The following is a 23,150-nucleotide window of genomic DNA, read 5'->3' as shown; positions in this document are numbered from 1 at the left end:
GCTTATTTCAATATTACGATGAATAAGTGGAGTCTCGCTCGCCCTGTGGCCAAGAAAAAACGACCAGCCCTTGGATGTAGCAGTAATTGAGCCGGCGTTAAATCTAAATCTAGCGGACCTTCGTCGGAAAAACTTGAGGAAAATTCTGATGGATAATTTTATATTAAAGAAGCTACTGCCGCGATTTGACTCTCATCTCTCCTGATTTTTTCATTTTCCAGCTCGAATTTTTCTCCATTATTTTCATGAATGTAATTATATGTATATATATATATATATATATATATAATGCTGGTCGGATAGAGATTGATCGCTCTAGATACATTGTGAATTTAGTGAAGCGTGTAATTTGATTCTCGGCAAGATGAGGAGGAGAGAATTGCAACAGGACTGAAACGGTGGATTTTTAATTTATGACAAGCGAGTGGGAAGTTCGAGCTATTCAGGGCGCCTTTGGGTGTCGCGCGGCGCTCTCGCCGAATAGGATACACGACACGGACGGAGGCAGCTTGCGAAAGATCCGCGTGTCAAACGACGAGTGGCTGAATACAGGTCGTTGACAATATCGCTAATTTCGCCTTTCCATACGATTAAGCCAGTCCTCCAGCTGTCGATCTTTCTTCCGCTGTAAAAACATTGTTGAAATAACTCTTTTCCGTGACATTGCGATTTACGCGTCAGTACGCTCGTAATACGTTGCATGCTGGGCCAGATACGTTGTTATTTAGCGACGCACGCGACTTCGAACACATAAATAAATCGACGGCTAAAAGCGCGAGTCAGAAAACAGTGAAAAATGTGGCCGAAACTTGCAACAACAGCCATTCTTCTAGGGACTATAACGCTAAATAAAGAAGCGAGCCCGACGCTGGCTGGTGAGGCTGCGTCTCATTTTCGATGCTCCTTGGACAAAAAAAAGTGTATGACTCGTCCGGAACGAGAAACCGGTTGCTACGGAAAATCCTATCCCTGACCGCGATCGGAAGAGTATCGCGTAGAGGAAGAGAGAGTAGCCACACGGACACGTAGGAATCGTGAGAAATATTAGGTAGAATTAAGTAGTTACGTAAGATAATTTGGCAACGTCGCGGACGCCATCACGCTGCCACTGGAACGAGAGGGCCGTATGTGTTAGAAATATCCAGTCGATGCCGAGGCAAGCTTGTGCCGCCATCCTCTCTCTCTCTCTCTTTCTCTCTCTCCCTCGGATCCCAAAAGGTTAAAAAACGAAGCTTAGAGGTTTTGTATTGCGAGGTCTATCTAGCTCGCGTTGTTGCCTTCTGTTTCCACGACCCGTTTCGAGACGGAAAGAGGAGGAAAAGGATGAAGAGAATAAGAGAGAGAAGTAGAAGTATACATGGTATACCTTTTTAGAAAAAGATAGAGCAAGTTCGAAATGGTTTTAGCCATCTTGCTTTCCTTCTCCATCCAGGTCTATGTCTTACTCATCCTCTTTTTCATCTAACCTCTCTCTCTCTCTCTCTCTATCCTCACTAAACCACCAAGCTCAGGGATTCTGGGAGTTTTTAGAGTGCGGCCCCTCATTGTTGTGTAAATGTGGACCAATGGCGCCGCCAGGCAGGGCACTACTCACTCTTAAATGCTAATACCGCGGCGCAAAACCAGATTTTACAAAATTCGCAGCTTCCAAGAGAGAACTAGCATACATGACTATTAAATTATTTTCTTAAGCTTTACCCAAAGTTTTGCTCACGCCGGTATTAGAGCACAGGACAATGGAGGATTAGACGGCTTTTGATCTAACATTTAGTATTTAACTCCTAAAGATTATGTTGCTAAGTTGAGAAAATGAATATAGCGACTCCTAAGAGAAAAAATTATTTTAAAGCTTTTAGTTTTAAATACAAAAATAATCGGATAAGCGGAAAAAGTCTAGTAAATGAAACAAAGGTTTTACCAATTTTTTACATTAATGTTATATTAGTAGGTTCTTAGATGAAAATGATAGTTCCAGGTTTAAAAAGATTTTTGGAACGTAAAGTATAGTCAGAAAATAACCGAGTCATGTGAGCGCATTCTAGCGGACAGTCAGTCAACTCGCAAGCCTCCCCACTCCTCGATTACAATTCAAGTGTTTCACCACATCCCCACCCTTGTAAGTAATCGCTCCAAACGAGCTCGATCGCACCAGCGTAAACTTTACGAGACTTCAAGTGCTATCAGCTAATAATGATGGTAATAAATGTCGCGATAAAATCAACAAAGAAGACTTATTGCTAGCCGTTAAGTACAACGAAAGGCGTAAAATGGTAATGAAGTATAATCAAAACAAATCATAAAGCAACGAAAGAGCGCACTTCTGCTTCGCGAAGCACGTTCACGTGCGTCAGGAAGTCGAAGATATACCTGCGGTAAGGAATATTTTTTTTTTTATTCGCGCTATTCTACCTATCTTAAATATTTCAGGTGTAATGTGTTTAAAATATAAGAATAAAATCTTCCCATATAGTACACATGACTAAAAGATGTCTTATAGACATGATTAAACGACGTCTAAAAAATGTCTTTAAGCCACTTGATGCTGTATGGATTGATATCAATCTACGTAGCAGGACAAAAGTAATGAAAAAAGTTGCAGCAAAGGAAAATGTCGGATGGTTGGGATGCTGAGTGTACTACCAGGGTCAATGAATCCAAATGGCATAAACTGTGATGACACTTTTCTAGGACGAGTATTCGAGAGGTAGGTCAGGGTCTGATTGCAGGAAGGAAGCAGTTAGGCCCGGTTAAAGTCGTTAAGGCAAGTTTACGAGGTGTTACTGGGAGCGTAACCTGTAAATCTCGAGGCAGGCAAGCGCGTGCCAATGGCCGCCCTTGGAAGAGACCGCGGAAGGGGTAATGGATATACGGGGTGCAAGAGTGAGGTAAGACTACCGGCGCTATAAATGCTTTTATGGATCGTAAAACGTCTTCCTTTACAGCCAATAAAGATCTCCGAGTTGCGTTTGACGAGAGCGCCTCTGCATCAATCTGTCGAAATCATGCTTTAGTGACCAATAAAATCTCGCGTTCCGCTTTATTTTAACTTCATGAGACTATACGAGTCTGCTTTATTGGATTATCGACTGATGATGCGCGAGAGAGGCACTCGGGGAGAAAATACGGGTAATCGCGTCTAGTCAATGGCGAAGTATATAGCCGCAAAAGCGTTTTTACGCGTTGGAGAAGATTAGAGGAGGGAGAGCGGAAAAGTGGTCGATTCTTCCCCACCACTGTTATGCAGGAAGTGGGGGACTGGGCTAAACTCCGTATATTCACGTCGATAAAAACAAACCATAAAGCGCATTACGGACGATCGTCGAACTAACTTTGGCACAGGCCAGACTTCTTGGTAGGTAGGGACAATCTCTAAATTAAGTTTAGTACCGATCGTGCAGTCGGTAAGGCAGATCGATCTGCTTTACCGCCCGTGAAATATCGTGTCGTGCTGCCATCTGCCAGACAAACGACCAATCAAAACTCCCGCACGGCGTTACATTTCGGAAGAATGAGTAAATTTACCAATTCCCTTTTCCTCCCTTGGCGTGCTCGTGTCGCGTTTCGAGACACGCAAAGGGAAACTTGACGAGAGTTTGCTCATGTCAAGTGAATTTACGGAAGAGTATAGGGTAAAACGATGATGTAAATGACGAAACATTGCGTTCAAATAGCCATAATCGTTTGTCCCCGCCTTAAACACGCCCACAAACTTTTGGGGGGGCGCAGCCATAACTAAACTAAATATTAGTAATGCCGCTAGATGGCATGCCTGTACTTATACGCTGCTTTATTACGTTTTCTAAGCAGTTAAACTTAGGCTAACACAATTGAAAGATTTTCTTCTTAAAAACGAAAAGAAACAAGGTGAAGAATTTATAAAATAAACAGCCCAATATTTGGATAAAAAAAGAATATGTAAAAAAAATGTAGAATAAAAATGTGGCAAACATTTCCACAAGAGACTTCTAATCGCGTAGGAAGCTCAGGTATAAAGGTTAAATTATCTTTTTAAGAGTCTCAAAGACTTTTTGATAAAAGAATTGGTGAATCGCCAGTACACTCTTCAGCTCTATCACATTTATATATACAATATATCTTTGCTCGGAACCTTTCTAAATTGCTTTCTTATGTCGAATGGCGAAATTTATCTTAAAGCATATCGGAATCTGGATAGGTCTACCAAAAAGGTCTATTGATATTTATTTCGTCCATTTTGCGTGGAATAAAATTAGGTTTGAGAGAACAATAGATACCTTGGGGAGAGAAAAGATCGTAAGCTAGTTAAGCACACGGGCATCGCTGTCTATTCGACAAAACTGGTTAATTATATCACGTTGTTAGCCGAGGCAAGAACTCGAACGACCCTTTTGGGGAAGATAGTAGCTCTGACGAGGATGGCCATTCTCTTGAATAAATATCGTCAAACGTTATTTAATCGGTATTGGTGGCGCACTATTACACGCATTCCTCCTAGTTAATCGGCAATGGGTCGCGGTATTATTACTCTAGACTACTTGGAAATTTATCCACGAACTTTACCAGTTTCCAAAAAAGGAAGCTTTTACGGTCGGGCAATATCGACGAGGAGGAACTCTCGATTTCTCGAGGTGTGCGAAATTGCAGCAATAATTGCCGTCCGTTCATCCATCCCGAATGGGGAACGGTCGGGAAGAAAAGGAAGAATGGAATAAGAAAATTTTCACTTTAGACAAATGGGAAAATGATATTACGGAGTATAATGAGCGTTTTCGAGTTGGACGAGAGAAAACAGGCTGTGTATTTTCGAAGAAACGCTTTTTACCCCGGAACATGGAACGGGTCATAAAGGACGGCCGGCGAAAGTCTCGAGAAAGTACGGAAAAGGCGAGGACCTTTTTTTACAACCGATATTGCCCGAAGAACCGACTGGCGATTCGAAGGGTCGTCTATTTTCACCGAGATGAATAGCCGAGCCACGACAAAAATACGAATTATACAAGGGATTTTCAGAGAGATAGCACTCCAAAATTCACGCCGTCGCGTCTTCTTACCTGTAGGCAGAGGAAAAAAAAAACTTTCTCCACTTTTTCCACCCAATCCTCCGGCAACTTTCTCCGCTCCATCCCTTCTTTTGCATCTCCACCCCCAGACTGCAACTTGGCGCTCCAAGCAATTTTTCTCCAACTCCTTTATATTTCAGCCAATATCTCTGATAGAACACGATGTTCAGGGGACATCCTCGGTATATCCACAGGACGCGTGGATATCCTCGGAGCGTTCTAAGGATATCTCGATGATATTTGTGCTATTGAGAATTGCTCTTCGTTCCAGTCACTGAGCTATAAAAATTTATTCGCCGTATCTCTCGGGGATGTGGAGAGGGTTGAAATCTATTTCCAGACGTAATTAGAATGGCTGAGACTGGCACAGTAGGAGCGAAACTATCGCTCCGGAGCATCTGGCAAACGCGATGGGGCATAGAAATTGTTGGGATCGCGCTGAATTTGGACTTTGGGCGTTTCGCGGTCTCGGAATCTCACGGGGTATGCGCGAGCAGGCAAAGTTTAGCTCACGCAAACGAAATAACTTGCGAAATAACGAAAGCACGCTCGCGAGCGGTTTATTCTCATTAAGTATGCCAAGTGGATTTAATTTTAAGCGGAAACAAGCTATAAGAGTCCCAATCCCGTTTTTTCCTTCATTCCTCCCCAACGAATTACACTCTTCCTTAAAAGACTCTCGCGAGCTTTCCACCTTCTCGTTTTCTCTGCCGCACCGGAGCATGACAAACTCCGTCCATACGGGAAAAAACCCAAGCAACGTCGTCATTACTCTTATCAACATCATAAGAATAATGATCGATAAGGACCAAGATGCTACAAGATTTATCGAGTATATGTAATCGATCGGTTTCCTTTCTTTATTTTTGATCGGATTATGAGTTCCCTTATGGGTTGATAGAAAATTGCGAGAAGTATAGAGGGAGGAGAGAGTAGTGGTGGTGGTTGGTCAAGAACAGGTTCAGCCATGGGATGTTAAAAATGTGGGAGAAGATGATTTATGGTTAGGCGCTCACCTTAGTATAGCTGTGTACATTGCGGTGCTAGCAGAGGATGATGTTGGTTGGCGGTAGGGTGATCAGGGGGGCTCCGGTGCAGGGCGTACCCCTAGTTGCCCCCCTCGGGACCCCCTCCTGCCCCTTGCTGCTGATGCGCAGCCGCAGCCGCTGCTGCCGCGGCTTTTTGCGCTTGCGCCTGCTTCTCCTGCTCGTTTAGCTCCTTGATCGCCTGAATCTCCTTCTTCAGCTTCATCCGCCGATTCTGGAACCAGATTTTGATCTGTCGCTCCGTCAAACATAACGCGTGTGCCATCTCGATCCGCCTCCGCCTGGTCAGGTAGTGATTCGTATGGAACTCCTTCTCCAATTCGAGCGTCTGGTAGCGCGTGTAGGTTTGCCTGCCGCGCCTGCGCAGTCCGTTCGCCCCTGAAACAACAAAATCCCTTATCAATTCTCATTCAAAACAACCTTAAAATATTCATGATTCATCGAGAAACCATTCGTTTCATCGTTCAATGTTTGCAGGTGGTATATACTTTGCTCGCGAGGATTCGATTGCTGCAGTTAAATCTCGGCTTCCGATGGCAAGTTGTTTGTAGAGAGAGAGAAAGAGAGAGAGAGAGAGAGAGAGAGAGAGCGAGCGACGAGGGGAAGGAAAAAGATAGGGCGAGAGAAGTAAATGGTTTTAAATAAAGCGAAGTGGACGCTCGGATGGAAGGAACGAGAAAGAAAGTGAGAGGAGGCAAGTTGTTGAGGGTTGGATGGGTAGAGCTGAACAGCCACTTGGGTACAGTAGCGGAATAAGCCCCGTCGGGAGGCGAAAGCTCACCTTATCGGCTGTTACTGCCTCGTAAAAAGCCCCCGACTTACCCCTCTCAACCCCCAAGCAGTCTGCCTTTTACGCTTTTACCCCGTTCGACCACACATACGCTTTCGCTTCGTATTTTTCTCTTCTACCACCCCTCTCTTCTTTCTCTGGCACATCGACAGGAGTAAGAGAGAGAGAGAATAAAAGCTGAGCCCATTTAAAACTATTAATTCCCAACAAATGAGGTCGGGTCAGGCTTTGCTATTGAACGCACATTAAACCAATTAGTTGCTGTACGCGCGACAAATCCGTAACGATGATTAATACCCGCCCGTGTAATTGGATTTATGCACCAGCCGGAAACCGTAACTCAACGGAGTGGTATAGATTATCGACGGTACGCGAAACAAAGTCGTGCAGCCTGCAGAAAATTAGGATGAATGCTGGGATAATTGGCCCAGCCAATTCGGCTTTCTCCGTAAAAGCTGCAATGACAACATTTCGCGTTGAAACGAGTCAGCGCGTGAGAGGGATTGCAATGGAATTTTCAACGGACTCCTGCACTGAATATATCGTATCTGTTTATTATAGTTGCATAATCGAGTGCTCGCTGAATTCGAGAGTTACGAGATTTTGGAATATCGTATAACAGTATAGCTATGGTATCCAAAGTTTTGCTGGAACGTTTATAAAGGGGTTATTTGTCACGGAGTACATCGAAAAGATTCTCTCTCTCTCTCTCTATATATATATATAGTGTACCCTTGGAAGCTTTTCCCCACCATAGAGAAGAACTGGAAGTATATAAGGCCAGGAACGATAGACTCGACCAAACTTATAAATAAAAGAGGAGGTTCCCCAATTAAGCCGCCCTCATACGTCTCCGCAAAGTAGAAAATGTGACAAGGCTTGTGCTAGCGAGCGACCCTTCAGTCTTGCGTATGTGTGTGTGTGTGTGTGAGTGAGAGAGAGAAAGAGAGAGAGAGAGAATCTTCGTTTTTCTTCCGAAACATTCCCCTTTACTTCACCCTCCCCTTCACCCCTCCTAATTCGTGGATCTTGCCTTTTTCTCTCGCCGCCCTCGGTGTCTCTCCTGAAGCTTGCCCTCCCCATCTTCCCGATTCCTGTCAGCCTAGCATCCCTCTGGCCTCTGGCCCATTGGGATATCGCGAGACCGAGCTAGGGGGATTCCTGCACGAGTAAGGAGAGGCGTGCGTGGCTGTTTAACCAGCAGCAGCAGCAGCAGCAGAAGCAGCAGCAGCAACGAGGGGAGAGAAGCGGGATAAATTTTATGCTGAGACCGTGAAACGTGTTTCATCCGGGGTGAAACGGTGGGGGTGCCAACCGGGAGAAACGGAGAAGAACAGAGCGTGGTAAGGGGATGCGGGGGAGGGGGACTCGAGAAAGCGAGAGGAGCACGTTTCGAGGGAGGAAAAATATTCCGTCGTTACTCACGCCTTTTCTTGAAAAATGCCGCTCGTATTTCGGCGAAATTCTCGCCCGAATGAAACCTCTCCAGGACGAATTGTGCTGCCGGGATATCGGTATCGAGAAACTTTAACCAGCTAGATGGCCGAGAATTTATTAACGGGAAAAGGAATGAAAGTTAAGCTCGCTAAGGGGCCGAGAGCTAATCCTGGGAGCTAGGGGAAAAAGGAGCGAGCTCGGTAACCTGTGAAATTGGGACGGACAGGCTGGCGTGCAAATTCTGCTAGATCGGATGGTTTTTTTGGCCAGTCCAGCGAGGATCCTGAGGGATGCGAAGGATGCGAGGGATTGGCTCGGACAATAAACGGGGGTAAGTTTGCCTGCCAAGTTTAATAAGAAGAGCCAATACGTTGATTGCTGCTGGGGATTTGGCGATATAACTCTGCCGGCTGCGGTGGTTCGCAAAACAAGCCAAGCCTCCCTCGATGCTGCGATTCCACCCCCATCCTTCTATACATTGCTCCCACACACGAGAACCGAATCATACGTAAGTCTAATCAAATCAAAGTAAGTGAATTGGCCCCGGCCAATGAAGGACTCTGAATTTCCCGTGAGATATTTCCCTTAGGCTCTAAAGCTCCGGCACAATCGGCAGTTTTTGTCTGTTCTACCGCAGATAGTAATGGATATATATATATATGTATATATATACTGTACACTAGACCTGAATTTAGACTCCTATCGATTTAACGCGCCTAACCAAAACTCTCTCGGCTATATTCACTGCGCACTCTTCTAACGTTTCCCCCCTCATCCGTCCATGATTCGTAATTTAAACACGGAAGGGAAAACGTTCATTTCTCAGGAACGCCGAATAAATACGATTCTTTCCTTCCACCGCGCGAGTCCTTTTCCAGACCTTTCCTCTCCTTTCGACGTATTCCGTGTGCAACAGTTATTTACTGCGGCTCCAGCATTGCATTGTTATGCCTGGCTGGACGCTCTAATGAGTTCTCCACCTCGGTCCATAAACAATCGCTCGATTATTTATTAATGGACTCCTTAAGGTCACGGATCCTGAAAATCATAAAAATGGTGACCGAGCATACGATCGATTATCTCCATCGGAAATGATTCCACCGCTACTCGTATAGAATTATTGCTGCCCATTTATAAAATCACTCGAGAGTTTTCAAATGGATGAGAGAGGATTCTCCGGTTGGCTATTATCATAAGGCAATTGTATATACATAAATATTATATATTATATATGTGACGCTCGAAAATACGGAGTGTCACCGCTTAAAACGGCCCTTTTCTTCGATTCTATCCCATATCTTCGGGCTTATGGCGCCTGTAAACAGCCGATTTATATACGCGACGACTCGCTAAAACGGCTGCTGACAGTTTTCCAAGGAAATGCGATCGGGCGTACGTCAAACAATGAGCGGAAGGCTCGGTGGAAAAAGTGGAGCTGCCTTATTTCACCTATACGTAAATATATATAAAGTCTGAGTCAGATCATGGCGGGAGTGATAACGGATCGATTTACGGTGACTGTAGAGGGAAAGGGAGGGGGGGGGGGAGAGGGGTAAGCCTTATTTCATGCAAACGGGGGTGTCTAGCCGCTATTTACGAACCGAGACTTCCGTCGTCGCGTTGAAAGACTCCGAGAAAGAGCCGTATCCTCTTTAACCGCGCGCTCTGTACATAACTTATTAATTAGAGTTGAGTAATGCCCCCCAGCTGTGTCGGGGACTCAGCAGAGCCAGTCTTCCCCGGTCTTGCAAGTTTCCCGAGTTTTCCCGAGGAGCCGAGCACCGCCGAGAGAGGGAGTGCATTACGTAGTGGAGTACAGGAACGAAAGAGGCACGCGGAGGGGTAGGCGGGGTGGTAGAAAGAAAATTCTTGGAAACGGAGTGGGAAAAATAAGGAGAGGAGGGAGTGTATTAGCAGAGGGAGAGAGAAGAAAAGAAAGCGCGAGGGAGGAAAATGGGGAAAAAGGAGAGAACTGGTGCGGTTGGAGAAGAAAAGCCGCGGAAGAAAGAGGAGAGGAGCGGAGAGGCTTGGCACGGTGAGAGAAAGGTGGTTGGGAAGAAGGTAGAGTGTGTTGTAGATAGAGCTGGAGGGGGAGCAGCAAGGGACGCCGGCAGTAACTCACGCCCCCGAGAGGATTACCTACCTTGGCAAGGCTGGAGGAGGGTACCCAAGTTGAGCTACGATCTTGCTGCGTAGCTACGCGTTTCTCATACCAAGTGTCTCCGTTCTCCTCCTTGGCTCCTGCTGCCTCTCGCAAACAGCGTTTGTTGCGAGAGCTCACGCCCTGGGGACGCCGGAAGCTCGAAACTTATGACACGTGAACGAGCCCGCCAGCACACGCAGCACCCGATTCTCATTCCCAAAGATTTTCCCCGAAAAAGCGAAACGCGCTAATTACGAGTCTGCCAACGGCATTTATCGAACACCCTAGCTAGCTCCGTCTCCTCGATCCACGTACGTTGTTAATGCAACGGGGAGAGGACATCTCTGACCCACGCGCAGCTTTGGACGAGAGGCAATGAGGAAGCTGGGTCGAATCACGGTCGGCCGTTAACGCTTTTGTTGTCCGATCGTCCAATTAGAGCCTCGGGAAACTCCGAAACAATGCCGGCACGAATTCATTAATCGCGGGCTTGGCCTAATGAGTCCGGCAAGGAGAGATTCGCTACGGCACGAGTCGTTTAATGGATTGCTTAACGAGCCTCTCCCGATGAATTCGCTTAATGAATTGTTTATTATTTAAGAGTTCCGGCCGTATCGACTTGATTAAGACGACAGAGCGAAAATAATTCGTGCGAGGCACAGCCGCAGCAATGAAATTGGTGTAAGGGTGCATGTATCGCGTGGGCTAAGCCTATTGGAGCGGAATCGTGCTACGAAGCGAAAAGTGTCCTGGCAGAAAAGTTACGCGACGCGAGGACAAGAACGGCCTGTAGCCCGCCATAAGAAGAACGAATGGAGCATTCGGGAATAAGATATCGGCTTTGCGTGCTGCATTTTTTCATGCTAGTCTGCTCCGGCCGCGGGCAAGGTGTCCACCGCTGCTCGACTCCCACGCAAGAAACACGCACTTTGCTCCCGCAGATTTCCTTAATACAGAGCTGCTATTGGCTATCACGGAGATTACGAGCCTCGTTTTGCGGCTCCCGCAATCGCTACTTATGCGACCCCCGCTATATAGACGCACGCCTCGCTCTCCATTTGGTCACTCGCGATAAATCCCAAAATTCCTACCAACTCTAGCTCCCACTATCCTCCATTCAATTTAATTTCTCACTTCACAGTCGGATCCTGCAATTTATCACGCGATATCATCGTCCTTTCATATTTGATATCCCTTATTATCGAGCGGTCTTCATTTCATTCCTTTGCTTTCTTCGCGATACGATCTCTCATCACGCGGCCATAACTCTACCCCTTTTTGCAGCGCGCTTAACCATTTTATCGATTGTTATTATTGTTGTACTTGACCGACTACTCGATTATCCAGCTGTTTGCGAATTATTTTTTCGGACGTTTTAATCATTTTCCAATTGGATCGGATGTTAATTAAGGTACAAACGTGTGGCATTGGGCGAAATCGAGCGAAGGTCGAGCGAGACACGTCTTACATCGGTAATCAGGAAGACCGTGGCGACTGTGGAGTGTAAGGAGCGAGCGGTGATTTAAAATGTATCGTCCAATATACGTCCAGGACTCTCAGTGTCGTCCAAAAAGAAAAAAAAGAAAACGTTGAAACGTCCTTCTCGATCGATTGGAATTCTCCGAGCGTTACTCGCCTCACCGTAAAAGGACTCGGCGTTTAATATTCGAAAAGCTGCAAAAAGCCTTCTCTCCTCGATAAATCAGGCCTGCTCGATTAGAATCTGGATCACAAATGGACTTTGAAATGAAGCTGAGAGCGAGTCTATCGATCTATCGAAACTGCAGTCTCGCGTGCTGCCGGTGAAATTTAATTAACGTCTTGCAGCAACAGCAACAGCAACAGCGAGACTATAGCAGAAAGAAGATGGAAGAAGGAGAGCGGAAAACGAAGTTGCAGGACCCGGAGCCAGCTGTTGGCCACGGTAACTGTAATAATTATGCAAAGACCATAGGCAACGGTGTATCGCGCGCGAGGTACGAGGATGCGAAGGAATAAGAGAGGAGAGGAGGAAAGGTGAGGCAGAGGGAGGGGGTTAAGGGCGAATGGAACCCAAAAGGAGCAATTCGAGGCAAGATGGTGGAGAAGATGGCATGCAAAAGAGGCTTTCGTAGGTATAAGCAAACCGAGCCGGTTGTAAGGCGACACCTCATGGCTCCGTATCTCTTTCTCTTCCCGTTCGTCTTCCTACTACTGCCCTTTCTTCCCCTCCTACTCGCCCACCGTCTCTCTCACTCCCCCCTCCCACCACTCTTTATCTCGGCCGCCCTCGTCCATTTTCTTCCCCACCTCTCATTTCTCGCTATACTCCTGTTCACTCATAAGCAACGAAGAACTATCGAATGCTCTCGTGAAATTCGATCGGCACTCAAGCCAGTTACATTTCCAGATAAGATCATGAATCGCGATTGATGGATGAGAAAATGGATTGAAGATGATTTGGACGGGGAGATACGAGGATTAGGAGATTGGATTCCATAGATGGGATTGGTGGTAGAGGAGGAGGAGGAGGAGGAGAAGGTTGAAGAAGAGAAGGAGGAGGTGGTGTATAGGTTGGATTCTTGGGGACTCGAGTAAGCTGGTACGCGAGGCTCTTGTTGGAGTTTCTTGAGGAAGAGAGAGAGAGAGAGAGAGAGAGAGAGAGGGAAGGAGTCTGTAAGGAGGATGCACGTGGAGGAGGAAGGTGCGGTGGTAGTTTGTACAGGTGGGTAACCCCGCGACACCTTCTAACGAAAGGCATCGTCTGTCTTACTTACTCGGCCACGCTTGGACACGCACACGCCTGTATTCTCTCCTCTATATCCACGAGCGTCGTCCAAGCAAAGCCATATATCTGCGTCCTAAAAGGAATTCCAGAATATATTTTACATATGCTTTATTGCCGCCTTATTTCCACGGACCCCGCATGCGAAACATCCTATGCCCGCAAAGGTTCCACGCCAGGCTAATGCAACAAGCCCATATCATCTTTTTTTCTTCTTCTCGTCACTATAGCTCTTCCCTTAAGCCACCACCCTCACCTGTTTCTCTCTTCGGCCAATTATTCCTCCTACCCTATCGAATTTCCTCAATTTTCTCCGTTAAGCACCAGACTCTTTTGCACGGGAAAACGAATAATGGCGTAGCTCGGGCCTATGAATGGAAGAATCCAGCTCGAAGCTTATGGCTGAAAGACATAATGCATAATGCATGACCTTGCGACTGCATTCCAGCGTAATGACTTAACTTGTAGCAGTTAACAAGTATCGGTTAGATGATTTGATAATTTGCAAGGGAGACTACCGAGGCCTTTCCGTGCGCTCGCAGCACGGGGCAGGAACCCGGTACACCGAGCTAACCCCCAGGGGGCCCCATACGGGACCAACGTGGTGGGGAGAGCCGGTTCCTCGACCAGGACGCCATTGCTGCAACCGCATGAAACTATGATTACCCCGACCAGCGGACGCACTTAAAAATTTCGCACGCCTTTTCGGCACCGCGTAAAATGGCAACTCGCTTTGCGAAAGGATTTGCTGAATTAATATCCAATTATTAGCCTGAACGCCTACCAATGGTCTCCTATTACGAAAAGCTGAAATCATTGCTAAAATCAGATGACATTTATTATTATTTCCGTTTCTTTCGTCCCTTTCACCTTCCGGAAATAAATGACTATTCTTCTTCTTCTGTTTCATTTCCTTCTTTTTTTTTGTTTTGCCAAAAATTTCGAAGGATTTTCCGCATCTTGAGGACAGGGATCGATAATGCGACTGCGTTTTATTTGCGTCCATAGCGTAACTCGCATTAATAATCCGCTCGCGACTCTTTTCGGCTAAGAGAGAAAAAGAAGGCGATGGCTGGCTCCATTATTCAAGGGTCCCGCTTGTAGTTTTCGCGGCTTCCCGAGCGCAAACGATTATTCCGGAGCGCGAAAATAATAATGAACTCGCGTAAATCAGCAAAGTTAGGCAAACTAGTTCCGCGAGCTACTCCATTCGGGATCCGTGGCCGCACGATAGGGAGATGCTTGTGCCAAAACTGTATATAGCCCGGACGCTCTACTCTGGCGCATGAAAAAAATCTGCGATTTCTGGGGCCGGATTGTTGTGGGCCGTGGCCACTGCCGCGGCCGCTTCCACCCATCGACCACGAGGATTTTTACATCCGTAATAACAAGATTACGTGAGCGGATTTGCCGAAATTAAAACCGGTCGAATTTTCTCGCTGCGTTATTCGTTTATTATTCGTGACCGTTCGTTGCTTGGCAAGGCCAGGTAAGCTTCGGGAATTTGACGTGATGTATAGCTTCGATCTACAATCTACACGTCCAGCTACGTAGACGGTGCCCATAGATTTTGTATGCAAATGCCAGGAATCAGAAAACACGCAAATGCCTCTCGGGGAGTAGGGAACATGCTAAATGTCCGGACGAGCACGCTCGCCCGATTGGATGTAACGAATAATTATCGTTGAAGGAAGAAGAAGAAGAAGAAGAGGAAGAAGAAGAAGAAGGAGGCAGGTCTAAGCGGAAGACAGCCTTGATGGGTCAACCTGATATACACGGGAGGCCTGACTTTCTACCAAAAATTAACCAGGACCAACAAAAACTCACGAAAAGATTTAACGCCATCAAAAACCAATCTCCCAGGGTAATAGACACCTCAAAAGATTTTTACAGGCTATAGGGACTCAAGGGTATACTCACACTCGACATCCCCCACCCCCCTTCATCCTTATCTCTATATATCTCTCTCTCTCTCTCTCTCTCCCTTTCCCTTTCCCTTTCCCTTTCCCTTTCCCTTTTCATTACGTGGTGGCAGTGCGCGAACAGAGAGATTAACAATAAACAAGAGAAATATATTCTAATTGATCATAGATTATACAGCAGCAGCAGGAGCAGCAAAGTAGACTATACTCTTCTAGTTTATCCAAAAGTTTTCATGTGCCGCAGAGATTTAATGAGAAAAGTTGCAACTAATAAAATGAATTATACGCCGGTCGAGAAATCGTAACGTAATCTGAAATTAACGCGTCTCCCAGAGTTAAATTCAACGCTCGGCCAACGTTGGGTGGAATAAAACTGTGGAAGAATAGTAAGTATCGATCTCGGGGATCGTTAAAACTTGGCCGTTTCTTGCGATAAAGTTGAATCAGCCTCGGTGAAATGATAGCATGCAATTCTTTCCAACTTAATCCACAATTTGTCTCAGCGGTAGCTACGAGAGTGCCGGGAACCAATATCAAGAAATTTCGCAGCCAAATTAGCTATCCGGAGGCAATCAAGGGGAGGGTTACCTTAATCCCCCGGGAGGGGCCATAAAGTAAATCATGAATTTTTCTCTTACCAAAACCGCATTGGGACGCTTGACTTTTAACAATTTTTCTTCTTCTAAGCTAACTTGTATCGTCCTAGAGGTAATACGCGTATAGTATGGGAAGGCTGAGAGGAGCTGGATTGAAATTGGAGGTTTTTGAAAAGGGAGGAGAAAAAGGGTTCTGGTAACGCAGTTGCAGGCTTTCTCTCTCGCGTTTAAGATGAACGAGGCGGCGGGCTACGAGATCTTATCTTGCGCAGCAGCGGCCACTGAATCATCCGCTTTGAATAGGGCTTCGCTTCACTCCCTATATTATAGCCATAGGTATGAACCTTATACCTATGCCCGTGTGTGTCCACGGCACAATATACCGGGGAAGAGAAGTGGGGAACGAAACTGGGCAGGGGGTGTATATAAACGCGTTATACACCAGAAACCTTGGTGCCCACTAAATTACCAGCGCGACACCGTCACACCGTACCGCGTAGCCACCTTGCAACTTACCCCCCTTGACCCTCTCCCCTCCTTTCCTCCCGCTCAAACACACACAAGCATACACGCACACACACAAACCATGACTTACAAGTCGGCGATAGCAAGCCGCACTACCAGAGTCTTAATCAGCATAAATCATACCGACAATGCCTCGTACTGACCGCCCGAAACACCCCCACCCTCTCCCTTCCCTGTCATCTACAACTTCCCGCAAAACCCCCATGGAATTTTTTACCTCCCCCCCCCCTCCCCTCTTCTCTCCTCTTGCCCCACTCGCGATTATTCCACCAGTCTCTCCAAACCCATATTTATTGGTACTTTGCGCAAAATTCCTTAGAAAGAAAAAAACAAAGCACGTCGATCAAACTTCTTCCCCGAAAATCGTGCCTCGAATAGGATCCGTACGTCGTTCCACCGAAGAATTAAACCCCGTTTTTCTTTAACGTTTCGAAATGATTTTGACCTCGACCGATTTCCGGTCCATTTCAATTTTCATTCGAGAGACAAAGTGTATGCTAAACATATGCAAAACAAAATGCCCTCTATCTGGTAGCGGAAGATCACGTCTGTGTAGACGCCAAGAAGGTTAACACTAATTAGCGCGCGCATGTTGAAATTAATTTACGTCTCAGGCGTTTAAATTATTTAACGCGCTAAGTGATTAAAACATTATAATGAGAAGCGTAATTAATAATCACGAGAAACATCCTTCTGGCGTTCATCGCTCCTGCCTGGATATGATATTGCGCAACGTAATTAGCGCAAACGTAGAATTAAACCGAAGCCACGCAAAGAGCCTTACTCCATTTCTTCGCAGCTTTATTTCACCCCAAACACTCCATCTCGTGACGAGTTAAGAAGCGGACGGCTAATCTCGTGAATTTATAAGCAGGCTATAAATTAGCGAGAAGCCAGCAGCAGCAACAACAGAAACATCTTTTTGTATTATAATGGATTAAGAATCCTGGCTGAGATGGTATGCGGGTGCGAATATTTTTGAGCTTCGAGGAAAAGTTTAAGGGAAAATTTGTTTGTTCTGGACTGATGGCGGCCAAGGTCCCGAGGAGGCAGGTAATAAGAGCGCATCTCGTAATTGTAAACATTGGATTAATGCAAATGCGCGCTTAAAAGCTTAATTGCTTTGATAAAGTATGGCGTAGCATTAAATTCAAATGCATGTAAATTAATTCAAATTTATGAGAAATAGGTGGACGCGGAGCACTTACAGGAAAAGAGGGAAAATAAAAATTAGTCCCCGCGGGGCCGGCCCCCGCGACGAGCCTCTTTTTTCGTCCCCTACCTCTCCGAGGAGAGGAGAAGAGAGAGTCCTTCTACCCCCTCCCCCTACGCCACATTGGCCAACCCTCAGAGCGAGACTCCCTCTTTTTCACCAACCAGCCATGTTGCCAGCCAGATTGGCCACTATGCAGCCTCCTCGCCGATAAATTTCGCCTTCGGCTTGCGCCCGATACACGTCGAATTTTAACGCACCGAATCGTTACGCTCGCGATTAACGATGTCAGCATCGACAGCACGCGTTTCTTCGAAGTGCATAAAATCCCTCGACGTGTTTTTTCGCCTCTGCCTCCCCCCCCCCCCCCCTCCTCCCACCGCACTCCTTTCTCACCGACCATCAAACGTCCAACGATTTCATCAAATTCCCTTCGATATCCGAAGCAGAAAAAATTCTTCCCCGACCGAGCGCGCGCATCCGAGAATCAAGAAAATAACGTTCTCCACTCCCACCAAGCTTTATCTCCGCTTTTTACCTCGCTTTGCCGCTACAGCATCCCACTCTCTGTCTCTCTCTCTCTCCCTCTCTTACAGCTCCTCTCGATTTAAGTCGCCAGAAATTGGATTATGATCGGGGATATTATTGACGGGAGTAAATTCCCGGTATGATTTTTACGAGGGAGGCAGTCTTGTCACGAGTTTATCGAACTTTTTTTCGCGGGTGCCAGTCGAAATCCTATGGACAGGATAATACTTCGGGGAAATTGATGTAGCCCCTACGGAGCGTTCTCGGTTTGCCATTGGGCAAAACACCATCTCGCTCGACTGGTATTTCGCGATTCCATTGTATTTACGATAAACTCGGCGAGGCCGATGGTTGGTTTTCGACGGCGAGTTGAGTTTTTGCCGCAATAAAACGCGCCTATCTAATCAAGCCGCGAAATTGATGGTCCGCCATTATCTCAGTTATGGAATGTTAGCTCATCAATCATAGCCCAAGTGCTCTGGATAAAGAATTTCCCTATTGTTCCACTGCTTTCCAGCCTCCTTTCTCCCCACTCGCCCTTCCACTGCTCCATATCGTTCGATACCCGCTCGTAACAAGGAAAAACCGTATTCTTCCGGGATCTTGTAGAAAATTCCCTCCATCGAGTTTCCCATTGTGAATCGAAAAATACGAGACTAGGTTGAATTTTTATTTTTAGGGGAGGGGGTAGGCGGTTTCGGTACTGAAGGAATTTCGCTCGATGAAATCTGGGTGCATTCAACGGAAAAAGTGTGTAACATCCATAAACATTTATATAAGGATATTAAACTGGATTATTAAGACCTAATAACCTTCGATCAGTTTTATTGAACCATCAAATAAACCTTTATGGTTCCATTATTTTGTTCATTAATATTATTCATGCTTTTTATACAATAGATAATTCATCAAATTTTATTATTAACTCGGTATTTTTTAAGAGCTTTACTGATCGACCGCATAAGCAAATTTTATAAATATTATAAAATACAACTATATTGATTCTTAACATAGTTTATATTTGTTTTCCTTCTATACTATCACTAGCTTTATTAGAACAAAGTAAACATGCAAAGGTTTAAACATTACTGCATTACTTGCATCTTAAATAATTTGTTGCATTTATGATTATTATGTTTATATAATTTCTAAAAACACTGATTAAATGTAGATAACTATTAGTTCCCGATAATCTGTTATTACTGGTTATTCTCTGCATTACGCCTTTAAAAACTTTATCTTTTATGTCTGCTGATAAATAAAAAGTTGCTTCATTTTTCAAAATAAAAATTCGAATTTCTAATGAAACCCTTATTATCGTCATCATGCACAAATAATTTTTTAGAATCTTATGTACCTGCATAAAACATATATTGCGTAAGTAAAATAATTATTATAAATATAAATAATGGAGCGCAACTAGTTATCATTTGTTAATGATGCTCATACGCAGTTGAGACGACGTGTCGCGGCGTGTGCTACGCAGCAAACGCCACAAGTTTACGCTCGCAAATATTCAATTCCAAAACAATATGACCTTGTTTTTATTACGTTCAGAATATAGATCAACGCAGGTTATGAATTAACATTATTCTCACTGTAAATATATCGTTATGAATACTACGAATAAATATGCATACATTTAAAGTTTAATTATGTGTCAACATAAAAAAAGTGGTCTTTATTATCTAAATAAATGGGGATTTATTGTTATAATTATTTACTTTAAATTTTACGTAAATATGATTATAACTTCAATGTGAAAAATTTAGCAGATTAAATAAATGCGTCTATATACAAATTACAAAATTAACTTAGTCATTTTCATTTATGTAATTATTAGAACCATGTTGCACGAAAGTATGCACATAATTATATAAAACATGAAACAATTATCTTCATAATTTCCCAATACTCTTTGGACAATAAATACTACTTTATTTCATTTATAAAACTGTATTGATTAAATAATAAACAGATTATTCTTAATATTGATAAACAAATATATCAGTGATTGCAAAAGGTGTGCCTCATAATCGATGTTAATCAATATGTTGAACGAAATTTGGTTGATTATAGGATTGAATAAAGTCATCAGGAATATCCATGGCAGCAGGATAATTCGCGGGAAAAGAAATGACTTTGCTGGTGGCACAGGGTATAAAAGGAGAATCTTGAAAACGCAGGTGGCAATTTAAGCAGGCTGTAATCGTTAACATTACGATTATCGGCGTGTATATTGGTCGCAGGAATATAAAATAAAGCTCGGATTCTCACGGTGGACAGTTACAATTTGTTTGGACGATTTTATAATGCCTATCGCGATACTTAATCGGCCCTTTAGAAGATTGCCGGCTGATGGCTCTCTACGCAAATACTCGTTACGTGGGCAGAGGCTGCTCTTTATTTATCCTCGATTTAATGTCGGAGGAGTCGACGAGTGGCGGATATAGGCTCGAAGGACGTTCTCGGTACGTTTGCGGATTGATAATAATAATGCGCGAGAGCTACCTGCGCATGGGGGTCATCGCAGGTAGTCATTAAGGTCCACGCCCATTTTATTAAGTCGTTATATCTTTAGCCCCTTCTCACCAATATCCATACGATTTTTTCTCTCGGTCCGCATTTATTTCCAAGCTCCGTCACTCGCGACCAATCAAATATCATTACAAGACTACGTTGAAGATTTATAGAAACGCAATCGTCTTTTTTCTTCAACATGCAAAACCATTTGTGCAGCATTTAACTCGAGACGATCATCCAAGACGGCTCACCGCGCTTATAGCAAAGCGCTAGTTGAAGGTATTCGATGTGTTCGAGGGAAGTTTTATTGGATTTGTTTTGCCGATTTTAAGATAATTGCAAAGAGGAAACACTTTGCTCGTTAGGGCACCTTGATCCGGCCGACATCGTCCTTAATTGGCAGGCAACTTTCGCGAGCAATGCCCACTTTTGGCCTCCGCCCGTTGCTCCAAGAGCGAAACAGCAACTTTGAACCGAGCTCTAATTGATTTTCACGTTGTCCCGGGAGAAATCGCGGCAAGCCGGTGCGTTCCCGATGGCCCACTTGACTCGCCAACAATGCTGGATCGCATTGAAGTAAGTCATACAGGCGGTTGTAATGAAATTTTTCACGAGAAACCGAAGATTGCAAAGCTCGCGGATGTAACGAGGAGAGAATGCGGTTGGTTTTTCATGGGGATCCGAGTATAGGCTATATATACCGTGAATAGCTCGTGTGATGCCTGGCTTTTTTCTTGCTTTCTTTCGTATCGAGAATAAAGTCTGAAAATGGCGGCGAGCAACCCCCGATGGCAATTACCCCCATGCCACGGGTCCGTTCCCATCCATGCAGCGTCTCTCGTCCGCGCGGCTCTCGTCTCTCGTCCCCCACCCTCCGTCACTTTTCTCTCTTGTGGAACGCCGCGGTACGCGAGACGCCTAACTAAAAGTCCTCCTCGCAAATTGCCGCTTATTACCACCGCGCCATTGCGTTTACGTCGAGCGCTCCGAATTTTTCTCCCCTTCTTCGATCTTCCCTCCCCCCCCCCCCCCACCCCCTACCTCCCTTTACCCACCATCACCACGCACCGCAAAACCTCCACGCCAAGCCGAAGCTTCCAGCAGGTACGTGCCGGCCTGCGTTTTTGCACGCGCGCTCCTTTGATTCACTTAGCTGTCGTTCCTCTCGCGAATTTATACCCCGAGCAGACACTGGCCACAATTTGCGCCAGAACGGACTCCTCTAGGCAAATAAACGCCGGACAGCCGCTCGCAAATCACACGCGCCGACACGCCTCGCAGCTTTATCACGCTCTGATCGATTTTCCACGCGGGAAAAAGCCAATGAGACTCCACTGCGTACAAACTAAATAAATCCAAATACGCCAGAGCAAAACTGCTCTCGACTGCAACCAAATCTCTCCGGCGAAGGAGATTTTTGCACGCGATCGGATAAACTTTCATCGTTGAAATTCAAAGTTTTGTTTTGACGAGAGGGTAGGGTGGGTCGAGGGGAGAGGGCAGGGGAAAAAATGTCGACAGACATTGAACTGCTGCGTGAGTGCACGAGAAAAATTCGATACTCCATCATTATGACCCCGAAAAAGCGCGACTATAAAAGTTAACAGCGACGAAGTGCACGCAAAAGGAGCAAACCAAGGGGCAAGGAGAGGAGGAGCGTGCTGGCGGGAGGTGGAAGAACGAAAGCAGCGGCGATGGTTATTTTCCTGGAGTTTGATGCAAAAAATATGATCGGCGATGTTGGGCATGAGCGGGAGAGAGGTCTCGGAGAGGAGAGCAGCACACAGTACGTTCATTTCTCCGGAGGTTGGAGGAGGGGGAGGGAGAGAAAGCGAGAGAAAGAGGTGGAGGAGGTTGTGCGGGGATATAGGGAGGGTGAGTGAAAAAAAGGGAAGGTAGAAAGGAGAAGAAGATAAAGAAGAGGAGGAAGAAGATAGGTTGGAGCAGGAAGCAAGAAGTGGTTGAGCAGCATCGGGGGTTGGGATGGGTGAGGTAGTCGGGCAGAAGAGATCCTGGAACGGGGTGTGGTGGTGAGGAGAGAGAGGGGATGGAAAGGTAGAGTGAAGCGTGTACGAGGAAGAACTGGCCCGGGAGGAGAGCGGGGGGGGGCAGAGAGAGAGAGAGAGAGAGAGAGAGAGAGAAAGGAAGGAGGCAGGGGGATATCAAGAGCGGACCTCCCAAGTTGCGCCGAGATGGCCGATCATCATCGTCGCATCATCCGTGAGTCGAATACACCGAGCATCGATTATTCCCTTCTCGCGATCCACCATTCCGTATTCCGCGTCCTTGGCTCTCTCATCGAAATGCCGAAAATTCCAGTCTTCGGATCGAGATGCTCCTAAACACGCTCGGGAAAACGACGACAACTGGCGGTTCCAGCCGATAATGAACTCGATCGTCAGGTTCCGACCAATAGAATTCCTTTCTTCCCCTCGCGATCGGCAAGAAAGCCCATGCTCGCTCGCCAATCAAATCTCTCGCGGCCCATTAATCCACCGTGCTGCATCACGCCCTAAACGGAAAATCAGCTTTAAAGTGAGCGGCACGCGATACGCTCCAACGTTTAAAATCATAGGGATTATACGAATCTAGTGGCTCACCGTGCAAAACGCTCACAAGGATTT

General features: G+C 45.6%; 1 protein-coding gene across 4 annotated transcripts in view; it reads right to left on the bottom strand.

The window, feature by feature from the left end:
- Positions 1-23,150, bottom strand: part of Ubx (Ultrabithorax) — a 212,123-nt gene that overhangs the window by 129,683 nt on the left and 59,290 nt on the right. For 3 of the 4 annotated variants that reach the window (XM_066726512.1, XM_066726511.1, XM_066726513.1), the window contains one exon: positions 6,056-6,463. In XM_066726512.1, coding sequence (XP_066582609.1) covers positions 6,147-6,463 — 317 coding nt within the window. In that variant the 3' untranslated portion in view covers positions 6,056-6,146. Of the gene's footprint in view, positions 1-6,055; positions 6,464-23,150 lie in introns of those variants that run through there. The other variant, XM_066726508.1, reaches the window with a different exon arrangement.

Source organism: Prorops nasuta, unplaced genomic scaffold (genome assembly GCF_024137725.1).
Source record: "Prorops nasuta isolate Cenicafe-Biocafe unplaced genomic scaffold, Cenicafe_Pnas_1.2 PNAS00004, whole genome shotgun sequence".
In the NCBI taxonomy this organism is placed as follows: domain Eukaryota; kingdom Metazoa; phylum Arthropoda; class Insecta; order Hymenoptera; family Bethylidae; genus Prorops; species Prorops nasuta.
Note: the sequence above shows the minus strand (reverse complement) of the source record. Positions and strands in the feature narration are given on the sequence as shown.